This window comes from Lampetra fluviatilis, chromosome 8, assembly GCF_964198595.1.
Source record: "Lampetra fluviatilis chromosome 8, kcLamFluv1.1, whole genome shotgun sequence".
In the NCBI taxonomy this organism is placed as follows: domain Eukaryota; kingdom Metazoa; phylum Chordata; class Hyperoartia; order Petromyzontiformes; family Petromyzontidae; genus Lampetra; species Lampetra fluviatilis.
The window spans coordinates 8,480,880-8,496,431 of record NC_136282.1 but is presented as its reverse complement, the minus strand read 5'-3'; the positions used below and the strand labels follow the sequence as shown (position 1 = coordinate 8,496,431).

General features: G+C 40.1%; 1 protein-coding gene across 3 annotated transcripts in view; it reads right to left on the bottom strand.

Moving 5' to 3' along the window:
• TSPAN4 (tetraspanin 4) overlaps positions 1–15,552 on the bottom strand; it is a 76,797-nt gene that overhangs the window by 16,029 nt on the left and 45,216 nt on the right. For all 3 annotated transcript variants that reach the window (XM_078859030.1, XM_078859028.1, XM_078859027.1), the window contains 2 exons: positions 2,018–2,209; positions 276–350 (listed from right to left, as the gene is read on the bottom strand). In XM_078859030.1, coding sequence (XP_078715156.1) covers positions 276–350; positions 2,018–2,209 — 267 coding nt within the window. The remainder of the gene's footprint in view (positions 1–275; positions 351–2,017; positions 2,210–15,552) is intronic.

The window sequence follows — 15,552 nt, the reverse complement described above, 5'->3', positions numbered from 1 at the left end:
ACCCTCCCACGGGACATGTGTTGGCAATACAAGACTAAAAAGATAAAGGGGGAAATTGCCAGCCGTGAACAAAACAGTCACCTTGAATTTCCAAGGTGAGGCGGCCTCCTCCGAGGCTGAATGGACCACTTAGATAAAAAAAAACGCACAAAATGCAGTTTTCAACTGAAACACCCCATTCTTTTGCAACCGTGGGAAATGTCACTCTTTTATAGAGAGTGACAGAGGCAATAACAAAGCGATTGATGAACAAACAAAAAAGATGCGTAACATACCACATCCTCGTAAACGATGAACAAGATGCCCCCAATCAGCTGCAGCGTGAAGATGATCAGAAGCAGGATGAAAAACTGTGGAGATTGGAAGACAACATTCAACAAATATACAAGGTGTAAATAAAGGCATTTTCGATTAATAAGGAATTATAATTAGACAGTAGTTTTAAAAGCATGGTTGAAACATCGGCGATGTATTCATTCTATGTTTTGAAGTGTATGCCAAAAAACTGAAATGCTTGAGTGAACTTTAACAGCAGATAAAGTGGAAGTTTTCAAAATAATTGTGCTCAAGAAGTTGAACGTCAATACTACGTGTGCCATTGACACCATGGTGGATATGTGTCAGTTTAGAGGGATGAATTTCATACGATGAAACCTTCATACGAAAGAGAGTGTGGATGTGTGTGTGTGTATAGTTCTATATACTATACAGTGGTTAGCGTGCTGTGTAACGAATCTGGTGAATTCCTGCTCACGGCAAACACCAGTGACAATTATATGAATAGGTCCTGCGCCTCCCCTAGATCGACGCAGCCTCAAATAAGTACCTGGCTTCGTATGTAAAAATCGCCACTAGTAAAACAAAGGCGGCCGGGCGTGGTGGTGGCCACCCGCCCCCTTGTGTACCGTGCCAGCCTTCTTCGGTGCTCGCTTACAGTACTTGCCCTAAAAAGTGTGTAAGGTTTTACGTGGGATCTTCGTATAGTTGTATCAACCAAGCTAAAACTGCAAATTGCAATTCTTTAATATTGCACGGTACCTTTATGGATATGCTGTAAATTATGTTTATAATTACTGAGAAAAACAAAAAAAGGCTTAATTTGGATTCTTGTACGTTTCTGGTCGATAATTTTTATTACCAGACAAATCCGAGGCTCTAATTTTCTACAAAATTGCCGAAAAACATACGAGTCAGTGTGTTGACTAATAGGCATGTGGCCCGCGTGCATATTTATAGAGCATGGCTGAAAACATTAAAAGTGTATCCACGCAGGCTGAGATAATATGCAATAGGAGCTAAGATGGTAATGCGGCAAGGAGAAATGAGCTATTTGTATGGTCTCATTGAGCGAATATGTTTACGCATTAAGCAAGGTACTTTCTCATTGCTGAATAAGCAAGCCTGTCGTGATGAATTAAATTTACAATCCTGAACTAATTTCTTATTCGAAATATTGCTGGAGCTCAAACACCTTGGAGCACATTTTACTCTCATTCATTTAGTTTATATTCTAGTACTTTAAGTGTATTTTTGTAAAGAGGTCATTGCACCCAGCGTCTAATTTCTCATGGAATATTTTCTGAGGCGCCCCCACAAAACTGAAATTAAGCCCCAATTATACATTTTACCACAAATGTTTTTAATCTATTTTAAAACATGACAACCCTGTTGAGTAATTACATAGTTTCGGTGAAAATTACATCCAGAAAATATGTAAACTAGGATTCGTAAAAAATACTGCCAATTTAAAATAAAGTGCTTGACATCATCGTCTCTAAAGCCTTTATTGTGCACGAGTGTGCATATTTTACAGGCCCTTAATTCCCACAATTATTTCAAATTGAATGCGATTCCGTTGGAGGGGCGTTCAATCTTTCCGCAAACAAGCGCCCTTTGCAGAGCCGTCATTTGGGCCGTCGTTTTGGTGGTTTCCTTCGAGAATGAAAATCCATGCGAGCGACAGAAGGTGAGTGCGTTTACAAGCGTGGCACCGGGGGCGCGAGGGGAAAGGGCGTACTGTGAGCAGCAGGGCACGGTTTTCTTTGATGGCTCCCAGGCAGCCGAGAAAGCCCACAATCATCATGATGGTTCCACCAGCAATAAGAAGGTTGGCAGCCGTGAGGAGTGGGAAGGCCGGCGAGAGGGTCGCAAAATTCCCCTGAGTGACCGACAGCCAAATGCCCACACCCAGGATGCCACAGCCACCGAGCTGCAAGAGAGACGTGCACAAAAGCACCACATTTTATTATATCCACCTCCTTCCATGAACGGAAGAGGCTCATTAGTTTGGTGACATTGTGAACGTTAATTAATAACCACTGTACCACAATGTGTCCCGCTGAGAGCGAGACGGAGCAATATATTACGTGTAAACAGCTCACGTTATTATTCCTCGAACACGTGAATGTAGTTTGCCATTAACAAATACAGATTACACTGATAAAGAGCACAACTTGCACTGTAGGTTGTGTGTGGCTGCTGATGATGATTGCAAATATGTGGCGCTGATGATGCTCATGTTGATGCAATAAAAATAACATCTATGTGGTAAAACATTTGCCATTCATATCCATGATTACAACGTCCACAAGATGTGCTGTTACCCTTCAATTACCCATTTGAAATTATGAAGACATGAACCAAATTGAAAGTCATCCGTGTATATAAACAGTGTGCCTGGCACATGAATTCTGGTCATTGGAGATGACCTAAACTCACAAATTATGGTTTAAATTTAACTGCATTGCCAACTAGAGATGCTCACTGTTCATAACAGATGGGCAGGACATATACCATACAGCATATTACACCATTTTCAGGAGCGTAGATCAAAAAAATTAATCTCTTTTTATTCGAAAGTAATAAAATCAGGTCGTTTTTACTTTGTTCCAAAGTCAGTGGGAGCAGGAAACTCCCCTTGGCAGAGCTAAAGAGCTCCGCAGAGTGCAAGACCCATTCACACTGGGTCCACGCTTCTCCTTTGCCCATAACAGCCTCCATATTGCGGACTGTTTGCTAACGGTAGACACAGGCAAGAGAAAGAAGGGCCCCCTCCCTCCCCGTGCGAAGGCTGCCTGACACGGATGACGCGAACGAGCAAAAAACACCACCCCATGCATCCTCGTCGCAATTAACGCCAAGGTCGCAGAGGCGCAGATCGGCTACCTGGGTGGCAGACAAGCAGACGTGCACCACCACCACCACCACAACTCCCATTCTCGTACCGCCATCACACTCTTCAGTGCCGTTTCTAGCCCACGGGAAGCGCAATCGTTTTTTTGCTTTTACTGCACAGCTGGAGTCCTAAGTCACGCGTTAACGATAAATGCAATTAAGACTTCCTTGAGTGATAACAGGTGCGGTGAAGTGAGTTGATATTCGGAAAGCAGGTGGCAAGCCAAGTGTGAGGTCCCCCGCCCCCCAAACCACCACCCTTCTTCAAGCCTGTCCATCCACCATGGGAAAGGGGGTCTTGAGCCTGCGATAACGCGAATTCACGCCGGCACAGACGTGGCATAAACGCAGCGCCTGAGCCATTTGTCCCGTTGATAGCAGTGGATGTAAGCGACAGGTCTTCACCAAAATCACATGAAAATTCACTTTCGTCAAGATTTTGACTAAAAACTTTCGTGACGGCAAGAATTCATATTCTTGGTTCTTTCGGTAAATTCACGTAGGTAGAAAATAAAAAGAATAAATACAATTTAAAATAATTAAATAAAAATCCTATTCAATATAATTTAACATTTTTAAATTTTTATTTTCTATCTACGTGACTTTACCGAAAGACCCAAGAATATTTCGTCAAGATGTGGAGTGGGCGCGATGCGTGGGATATTCCCTTATTTATTTGTTTTTTACAACAGAATTAAGGATGCTGCCGCAGTGCAATGATGGTAGGCACACACTGAACCTGAAATCAAGGTCACCAGCTCGATCTCCCAGCGTGGCAATTAACACAATGGCCAGGTGAATTAAATCCACCCTCGCCTCTGTCCATCCAGCAGTATGAATGACTACACCACAGTTAGTTGATCGGCAGGCCATGTGTAGTGGCATAGAGTGTGTGTATTCCCACCTATTCCAATCTATCTGGTCAGCGTGGAAGAGTAGGCCAAGTACTTCAAGAGGGGCTCTCTAGAGCTCCCTCGAGTGGAGGCCCTTCAGCAAATAGTGGCGTGAACTACAAATTGCAGCACTGCACCTTTATCTTTTACACAAGAATTGTGGGGGGGGGGAAAGGACATAAGGCATGGCTATGTGATATCTAGCTCCACACAATCCCTGCAGGGATTATTAGTGCAAACTGCCAAGGGGTGGCCAAATGGTTAGGTTCCTCTGCCCTTTATTTATGAGCCAGCCAGAATACCATTATAATACATCAGTGTGAGCTACCACTGCACTCTCCATGTTGCCAGACTTTGATAATGCTGATTTACCATGACAGCTAAAATACGCACAAAAGAAAACAAAATCCTTAAAAATTCCAAAGAAATAAAATTAGGTTCCAAACATGACAAGAACAATGATTTTTATGCATTTTTTTTTTGCGGCAAGAAGACCATCAAAGAAGACATTACTGTAGCTGAAACAAAAATAACCTCACATTTAAATGCTAAAAATTAACCCGTAAAAACTAAGTTTTTCACTCTAAATCCTTTATATGCGTAGCGGCTAGAGTCCTCTCGTCCTCTGGCCTGAGATGGCTGACACCTATGGGTCAGATGATTGTCTGCCAGCATTAAGCAATTGGTAATAAAATATTTTCAAAAAATTCCCTAAACAGTGTAAAATTTTGGAAAAAATTTTTCACGAAAATTAATTGTCACGCACAACGAGTCTGTGTGGAAAATGTCAGCTCGATTGGATCACGGGAAGTGTGTTACAAAACGACCGAAAGATTTGCACGGTCGTAAGCAAGCAAGCAAGCACGCAAGCACGCAAGCAAGCAAGCGAACTTAATATAAAGGATTTATAAAGACCCAAATTCAGTGTGAATTAAATTAAAGACAAACAGGTACATTAAGTAATCTTAAAAAGTTGACTATTTTTTCACTTGGCAACTCCACATTGAAGTGGACAACCAAGTTTATTTGAAAACTTCCTTGGTGCACCTTCAAAATTGTACAAAACTATAAATCAGATAGAAAGCACACAAGCAATTCCACAAAATGCCTCTGTTAAAGAGATTTGTTAGGGAGCCCATGGCAGTCCCAGACAAATGGATTAGAAGCTGAACTGAACTAGTTAACATTCTGGCAATCGGTGAACAAGCAGCAAATCAAGATGTCATCGATCGACGCAGCCAAAATTTCAGACCGCCACTGTGTGACTGGATGGACAAAAGAGGTGTCTGAGAAGCAAGTGCCATTTTTTGTTGTCATTCATTGCACAAATTGGCAGCTGTGAACATTTGAATAATCCGAGCTTTTCTTCCTTCCCTTCAATTTTATTGCAAATAGAATGTATGTATGTGTATGTATGCTGAACTCCTTTCGCATCGTGCGTTGCCAACCATGATCATTTAATCAGAGGTACGGGGGAAGGACAACAAACTAAACCAAAACGCACTTCAAAAAAAAGAACCGGGTTATCAATTTAGTTTGCATGGAACAATATTAACGATATTAACATTGGCGGTTTTGCAATCACTTTTAATCTGAGCAAAATACTCCCGAAGATGCCTGTAGCAGTAGCATGTGGTGAAAGCTGGAGGGAATAAATGTTCAACACGCAGCCCAAGCCCAAAAAAATACACTTGGAATATTAACGTGTAGCAATGTATAAGCTCTACCTCCTAAATCCATTTCCTAATTTGTGCGTATTGACCTATCAAAAAGGTATTATGCATATTTTAGTGGGCTCATTACCGAGACCTATATTATTAAATAACATGGTGGATGACAGCAGGTTGGATTAATAAAATTATGTTTCAGGAAATAAAACTAATATACGTACAACTATAACATTACCGAATAGAAAATTGCGCATTCAACAACTGGTGCAAGCCCTCCGCACCATAAAAACAATTTATAATAATGTCATTTATCACCATCAGCATGCTGTCCATTACTGATAACATTTCAAACTTTTCACTGTGACAAAAACACGAGCAATGTAATAACAAAGCCGTAATGTTATTCTGCATCAAAAGAGCAAACAAAAAAGAGATGAGGGGAAGATACGTTTGGGGAGTGAAGCAGAGAAATATGAAAGAAGAAAAGTAAAAAAGGATAAAAATGATATGGATCGAAACAAACACAAGCAAATATTGAGTTAGTGAGAAAGTGAAAGATCCTTCATATCGTAACACACTGCAGCTTATTACTGGGATATGAGAAAGAGATATAGATAAAGAGATTAAAAAAACTGATACACAATTAAAAAATGATTCATAAGAACATGTATTACTACTACATGTGAACACAGTAGGGAAAAAAGCTACGAAACTTCACAGAAAAACACTGAAAATTACATAAAATACAGATATATAATTACAGGGTTACAAAAAAGCAGAATAATACATTTAACAATGAAAATAGATAAATATGTACAAAGCAAAAAAGGGAATGACACGAACGCATACAGCTCAAGACAGAGGGACCTGACACCAGCGAGAAACAAAAACGGTCCTGAGAATGACAAGGCGTGAGTGCAGGCGATAAAGACAGAGCACGGGTCTCTCCAAGGTGACTTCCTCCAAACAAAGCACACAGCATGCAGAGTGAGTGGAGCTCTTCTCACAACTCCAGCTGTGAGACAAGGCACCGAGGATCAAACAACTCGCTCTACCGCACCTCCTAATGACGCCTGCAAAGGACGACACTGGAGTTCAACAAAGGCGCTTGAGCAAAACCCCTTGTGAATCAAAAGGCTTGGGGGGGAGGGACGCGCATTTTGATAAAAAAAAACAAAAGTCACGATCCCAGTTAAAAAAAAAAGTTTACACACGCAAAAAAGGACCAGCATAATTGCTTCTCAGCACCCAAACTGCATATAGTTAATTGCCAATGCGGTAAAACTGCTATGCTGTAAAATACTTGACGGTGATGTTGGCAAGTGTGCATGCAACTACTCAAAGAAGTAATTAAATAAAACAGGACACAAATGGGAAGATGCAGTAATCCTCCGGACTACGTAATTTCATAAACGGCCATCGACCATATTACATACCAGTGGCGGCTCCTGCAAAATCTCTCAGGGGGGGCAAATGTCTGGATAATTGATAAGGATAAGGTCCACCCATGCAATGGATAAATTAACAGCTTAAGCATGTAAAGGCAACTTCACTTCTTTAATATTAATGAAAAATAAAGTGACTCTTACAATACATCTTGTTTGTTTCTATACTCACTATTAATACAATCCACTCAAGTTTCTTTTATTAAAGATTCCACTAGGTGGCGACAAATTATATTGTTGGATGAAACGTGCTTACATATGATGACGTAAGCACGTTAGTGCGAGCCCTCCCGGAAGCCATAGAGAATGCATTGCAGCGCCCGCCTTTCGAAAAAAAACATCTTTGAATGTAAGTCTATGGGGCCACTCGGGGCGATTCTCAGCCGGAGTGAAATCGCCCAAAAAGAGGCGGTACTCCACAGAACGTGACATGACGCTGATTGGACTATATCCAGAGGCACAGTGACGGCTAGCGTGACTCTGTGGTTGAATGATATTGGTGGTGCGTCGCCCAATCGCCCTAATGAAGAAACCGCCCCTGTTACATACGAGTAACACGTTTTATATAAAGACCTGATGAATGTTAACATCATCGTGCCAAGCCTTTACGTGGCCTCAACGTGCACATAGCCTGGCACAATCGTCGTGGTGTTGTCACCGCCACTTAGTGGCGAATGGCGGTTGTTGTTGTTGTAGTTGCCTAGCCTTTGTAGACTATGAAATCGCCTTCAATACTGACAGTCATCCAAGCTCTCAAAAACCAAGGCCTAAATTATATATTTTCCAAATGGAGACAATATTAACCATCCCAGATTTGCTGATGGAATCGTGATTGTAACATTGAATATGGGGAGAACCTACAGGAAATATCAGAGGAACTTAATAGGGAAGGCTGTAAAGCTGGGCTCAGGATAAATGAGCAAAAACAAAAATCATTTACAACAAGTTCGCAAAATAATTGTGTCAGAGGGACACGGCTGAAGCTCACAGCAGCATATGTACATATGTAGGGCAGCCTTTGAAGGTGGAGCCCGACGTAAATTAGAAAATAGAAAGGTGGATGAGAGCAGGTTGGATATCTTCCAAAAAGCCAAACTTATATTCTTGGTTCTTTCGGGAAAGTCACGTAGAAGGGAAATAATAAAATATAAAACAATAAAAATTATCACGACGTTTCCACTGCAACACAGGCAATCATCATCAACTTCGACTGTGTTGCAGTCGAAACGTCGTGAGAATTTTTAGTATTTTATATTTCATTATTTCCCTTCTACGTGAATTTTCCGAAATAACCAAGAATATGAATCCCTGCAGTCACGAAAGCTTTAAATTGTTTATGCAAAGCAACAGACGAATATGTCGAAGTAACATTATTATTGTTGTATTGAATATACTACTATGACATGAAGATAAGAGAAAATATTTTAAAATAAATAATTTTCCAAAGCTTTTTGTGTTACGTTCGTTGTCCTTTCCCCACACCTCCAATTAGCACGGTTGTCTCCATACGTTGTGAAAGAAGTTCAACAAACATATCAAAGTGGGCAGGATACGTCGCTTGGAATGATAATGGCCGATTGTCAAGAATAGTGACGGAGTAACAGCCAAGGCAGGGAAGGTGCCCGAGAGGATGTCCACTGCTGATATGGAGCAATGCAATCACTCATGTGCAGTTGTCATGGGGATTGTTGTGGTACAGGACCATGCGAGATGGCGGGCGCTTAGGAAGGGCCCTCATCAAACGCTGGGCTGATTATGGCTGATGATGATGATGATGGTCATGATGACCTCGGGTCATTCAAGAAAACCAATGTTTAACTGAAAAATTTCCGAATCAACTTAGAATAAAGGAGTTGTGCGAATTCATAACAATTTCACAACATGCCTCCATTTATTTATTTTGTTACAGATTCCTTTGCAATGTTTCCACTTTCAATCGGAATGAAAATGGCAGATTTTTTTCGATTCACTATGTGTTTACATATATGTTTCTATTAAAACATTGTGTTAAGCAACAGAAATGTAAATTATGGCGTTACATTTCTGCAACCCCTAGCCTTATAAATATTAATGAACTTTCGACGAAGTTTACCCACTGAAATGTGTTCACAGCAACAAAATATGCTTGGCTGAAAGTTTAATTAGTAAGTAATATATCATCTATAGCATTATAATCTGTGGGATGTTCTTTTTTTATCCACACTGGTTAGAGAATGTTTTTTCATTAAAGATGACCTATCTTCTCTCTGGTACCAAGCTTACACACTAGAAACTGCTGAGAATCACATTGAGTGCAATACCCGAGGATCCTGAATTTACATTAGACCTCAGCTACTTGATAAATGTCTCGATTAATGCTGACAAAAAAGTAAGGCCTGCAAATATTATAAAAGTTAAGACCAAAATGCATTTGTAGATGTGCATTTTGTAATCCATTTCTAGGAAAGATAAATACAATTGTGTGATGACTGTAATTGAATTCATTTCCAATGTTGCATTTTCATGACATACAATACAATGACAATATACATGATACGAGAAATGATATGATTTATAAAGAATGGCAAAACATGGTATTGCAATGAGTGTGCTTAATTTTGGACATTATTCTTATTTGTCAGAGCTTTTGCAAAATCAAAGGTGACAAGCCCAAGAAGATCACGGATATTCTTTGCTTGCCCAGCCTTGGGGCTTGAACCCATGATCAGACCTAACTCTAAGTGACGAGCAACACCCTGTCATGGAGAGTTGGATACTGCGCCCCAACAGCATATCAAAGAGCCCTGAAGGATACGCGTCCTGGTTTACCAGCTTTATCTCATCAGTGATAAATTCACTGCCCACCGACTTCGGCAACTTTTGACCAGTTCATAATGCATTGTATGCTGTATACCTTATAAAAATTATTTAATTTTGATGCCATGCAATGTAACATCTTTAAATGCTAATTGGTGTGGTAGCCCAACAAATGGATTGAGTTAAATTATGCAGAGTCCAGTCTGCACGTGAACAAAAACCAGCAGCTTGCTTATCTGTGACTAATTAATCAAAACAATTGCACTCGTTCTAGGGATTTTCCTCAATTCTAAGACAACATTCTCAAAAAAAGAAGTGTAAGGATAAATTAAATGATTGATACCGAGGCATGTTTTATTTGACCCAGACCTTTTGAACATTATTCATAAACGGTCCACAGTTAAGGAAAAGTGGCATTCAAAAAGAGTGCAAAGAAGCTCAAAGTGATTTAGTAAACACCACATTGCAATTCAAGTAAGAGTACAGTATTTTATTTTCATTGGCTCCAATGCTAGTATGAGATGTTGTAAATTAATTTAGCATTGCCACAAAAATTTGATTTACCCTGCTAATGAGCATTGTATTCCAACAGCAAGTGACCTGAGACTCCTGTGTAGGTTACATGAAACCCCAGTGGACATTTGATTACACGCACTGCTGCCTTTTTGGGGAAAAATGCGAGAGTTGCATTGTCAATTCCATTTGCATGAGACAAAGAATTGCCCAGTGTAAATACTTGTAACACTCATTATTCTTATGATTCGTTTAATTTTGTTCACTGTAGGCAAGAGGGGCAAATGTTTCTGCATTCTTGTGTGTATTTTATGCGGCACACGAAGCATTTTAAAACATTTTACCTGTTCAATTATATACGCAATTAATTAGAGACGATGACCGCTGAACTTTTTGTTGTTGTAGTGTATGCATTGTACAGGGAAAATTTGAGTTAACGCACACAACATACAATTTTACTATCAAATTAATCATCGCAATTATGGACATTAATACTAAATGCATTTGGCAAGCGAATGAGATTTACAACCTGGTAAAATAGGGCTAGACTTCAGTATACTCACTGGTACTATATATAATGAATGCATTATATTAAATACACTGCAATTAAATTGCATTATGAGAAATGAATTCGCATAACCAAATTGTGCTTTCAATTGTAATGCTAAATTACACCACAGTGCAAAAGGCAACACTAAATGATACATATTAGCAATATTTCAAATGGGAGATTTTTTGTAATTGGAAAGATATGATTACAACCATGTAAATGTAACACTTTGAAATGGCAGATGACAGAAACAGACTGTAATACAAACATCAAGGGGTAGTTATTATAATTGTATGTTCGATATTTTGCTTGCATTAAACACATTTCTGTAAAATTTTCGTGGATTACCAATTCAAATATTAATCTCTTTAATTATCACCAGCATCTGCTTTCAATTAATGAAACCCAACTGGAAGTATGGAAAATTGTTTTTAAATATTGCCAGCAACTATTGAGTAATTGTAAAACATTATTCATGTTATAGAGGTCTCATAATAATGCACTGTTTCTGACAACCATCAATTAAGTTCATATTTATGGGACATCTGTGCAATAATTATAAAACATCAAATTCTAATTCAGTTAATGCATCCCTGCATAGAAACCATGTACTTGCAAGCTGTATTTAAGAAGCATTTAAAATACAAAGGAAAAAGCCAATGTTCTAAGCTGACTGAAAATATAGATTGGACACTGTGGATGTAATTTGTTTTGGTTCTCACAGACAACAGCTGGGCCAGAATTTTAGGAGACAACTCTACGGCAATGTCCCAAGCTTTACAGCAATTTATATCAGCTTAAGACTTTATCATAATAAGCATCGCAAATGGCCTGCTGAAGGACTGACAAGTGAGAATCAATCAAAATCTGGGCTCACGCACGAACTAAGCAGATGCCAATGAATGAATATGTGGGAGCAGCTCAGAGGCAGCTGTGGTAGGCGAGAACAGGGTCCCGTAGGGAAGGTGGTTAGAGGCATCGATAGCCAAAAACACCCCCCCCCCCACTCCTAACCCAACAGACCGTGGTATGACCCTCAGCTAATTACCCACATAATCAGACCTTCCGAAGCATGGCTGGCTTGGACGTGCACATGTGAGCAATGATTACACGACAATTCACATGTTGGCGACGTTTGTTCTGTTTGGAGCCATTCCCCGCCCCCCTGCGGACCTATCCTGCTGTGTAAAGTGCACAGGGTGTGCACGTCAGAGCGGCCAGTTTCACACGCCGCCGCAGTGCAACACGCGGCATCAATTCCGTACGATCAATTCCGTGACATTTTCCAAAGCAACCATACATTCGTTGACATCCACCGCCTTCATTTATTGAGCCTGAATGTCTAATTTGCCACGCTCCCGTGGGATTCCTGCAAAAAAAACTAATCCAGGGGCCTTTGGAGATGTTTGTCCAATATTGAGCACTTGAATGTTGGTCTTAATACCAACACAAACATTTTTTGCCCACGTATTTATTTAATACAAGAGAAAATGCTTCAGGTATACACCATACAGTGCAAACATTAGCTACCCCCTTCACAACAGTTACTGCTTTGTTGAAGGGGCTCTGCCACTGATTCACTTGTTTAATGAGAGTTCAAGGAGCTTGTATTTGATGAAAAGGTTAAATCAATCAACTGCAACAATCTTAATAGTGTTCATAAATAGGCTACTGACTGCAATGGAGAGAATTTTGTTTTACAATCGGTGCAAAACTTAAATTATATTTCAAATGCCACTAAATTCGCATTATTTATTTTCTATAAATTACTTTATATCGTCTTAATAAAGTGAGGAAAATGAAAAAAATGAATGGTATTTCTAAGCTTCAGTGTGTTTTTAATAATTGCATCAGTTCAGGTTTGGTAATCAAGCAAGGTAATGTTTTCAGTGCAAACGGTAGCTGCCTTCAGTAATTTAAATTTATCATCTGTATACAAGAAGTGCCATTATAAATAATATATTTAATTTCCACCACACCTCTGCTAGGTTTAATGTCTCGAAGTACATCATTACATGCAGCATGTGCGAGGGCAGGTACATTTTAGAGAAGAGTTGACATTCAGCGGAAGCTGGTCCTTCATTTCACCGATCAAATAGGCGCAGATTCTTCTGTTTAACGGACATTGAGGTAGAAAACAGAGAAAGGTGAACATGACAATGACTCCCCCCTCCTTTTCTCATCTGCAGTTCACACCAGCCACTGTATTCCCCAAACCCTTAATCTCATTCAGGGCTAGTTGCAATTTTGGGCCACTAAATCCCTGTCGTGTGCCGACTGCAGAGACAGAAATTAACCAGCAAGCACAGAATGAACAAAACCTGCTGCGTGATGTTACTGAGAGAGAGAGTTGGAGTTATGGGACCCACACATGCGAAAGTGTTTATGGCGAGTCTCTTAAGCCTATTTTTTCACGTCGCTTCACTGTATAATTCATGGGGCTTGTAGGCAGTGGATATTCTATAGGGCACAGTGGGGAAAAGCGAGGAAAAAAGAGCAGTGGCACCACATCATTATGTGGGTGGGAAAGGCAAATCTACACGGCACGCGTTGATTCACGCCGATGCAATTCAGTGAATCGGCTTCATTTGGGGTCGCCATTTGATTCAAGAATCTATTCCATGTTTTTTGTTGTTTTAATCGTCTCGTACGCAAATGGTTTCACGTTCGAACAGCTTTTTGTTCGCTCCGCCAGCCTGCACGCAACGTGGGCACGTAATTTGCGCGAATTGTAAACACTGTAATCGAGTCTTACAGTTTGATGGATGTATTGTGCGAGTTACAATCGATTACAATATTCGAATCGTTTAATTGTTAACGATCTCAAGGTAAAACTCCACCAGACCAAACATTACTTGTATATATAAGTAAAGAGCCCTGTATTAAACGTTATAAAGAGAAGACTGTGCGATGGAGAAGTAGTATCAGCATCACTATGCGGGTCAGAGAGCTGAAATTGAACAAAAGAACTGAAAAAAATCACGAATATTCTTTTGAATCAGATATATGAAGATGCCAATAAAAATATCACCGCATTCAAAATACAAGCAGTAGTGGAAAGCGAGCGTTGTAGATGCAATTGCGCCTCAGGGAAGCTGCCTTCGGGCAAGTGAAAATTGTGCGCGTTACAAATTAGCATCATTATTATTATTAATCAAGAGGAAGAGGATAGGACGAGTGGGTTACGTGTGCCCAGAGAGACAGGTCACTGAGACGGGCACCACTGGATGGGACATTCAGGGGTCAAGGACCAAAGGGACTAAATATGAGGCCAGATGTTGGGACGCTGTCAAGAAGTCTTTGGAGGCTGGCTGTTGACTTTGCAATATCTTTGTGACCCAGCAGAAATAAGGAAGCGACCGCGATGGCTGGGTGTGGGTGACACCAACAGCATTTGCTGCGATGACCTCAATAGCCTAAACACGCGTTCATCCTCCCCAGCCACTCAGAGGCACTGTCTCCGAATTGAAGGGACTCTGGGTGGTGGGGGAGGAGACTGCTGGTCATTGCAGAAGCACGGGCTTTCCCAGTCTCCCACAGGAAATGTGAATACGTCAATAGCTTGCATACGCCAAATAAAAGCTATCAACACCTTGTGCGAGTTAAAAGTTAACACGTGATTGGGGACATATCTCTTGTTATGATGGATGTTATTAAGGACTGAACCTCGATTTAAAAAAAACATTGCATTGAGAGTCATGTTAAAATTCACTTTGTTCCCACTTTCACATGGCTATGCAATTAAGGAAATAGTAAAATGATTTTCAGTCCTTTGCCAATCCATTGGAGGATGAACCCTACAAAAAGCTTTGCGGTCATGGGAGTTGTTTGACCATACCTCACCATGCTGGTCAGTATGGGTTGGTGATGCTGGAGAGCCCAGGACCGTTTCAGATTTCACTCATTACTGACTCATGCTAGTCATGGCTGGAAATCAAACTCAGGTCACTGGGTTCGTAGTCCAGTGAACTAACTATTGTACCAGAATTGACAATGCTGCTGGAATTCGGCAAACATTGCGAACATTTAAAATCTCAGCAATGCCTCCTTTCCGAAAGGTGTAATTTACAAATGTAATTTGGTGGATGATGTACATATTTATTTGTTTGTTATTTTATCATTTGTATTTCAGTATCCAATAATTTTGACCAGCTAGTTAAGCACACATATTAATCTATAAAGACATATAGGAAACTCTCTCACCACACACACATATCTACTGTCATGAGGCTTTACTGCTTGATACATTGAACATGACAGGAAAAAAAATCTGAAATTATTTGTACAAGAATGATTTAAATAGTTGTTGAAACTCTTAAAGAAAATCAAAAGTCACAAAATCACCAGAAACATACATCTTATGTTACGTGTAAGGCAAGGGGTACAATTTTCACGTCAAAAATGACAGTTACCAGCATTACGCGTATGTGCAACACCATTTCATACAGACATAAAAGACAATTGGGTATCCAATAATAATAAAAAGCAATTCCATTTAAATCCCACGTGTT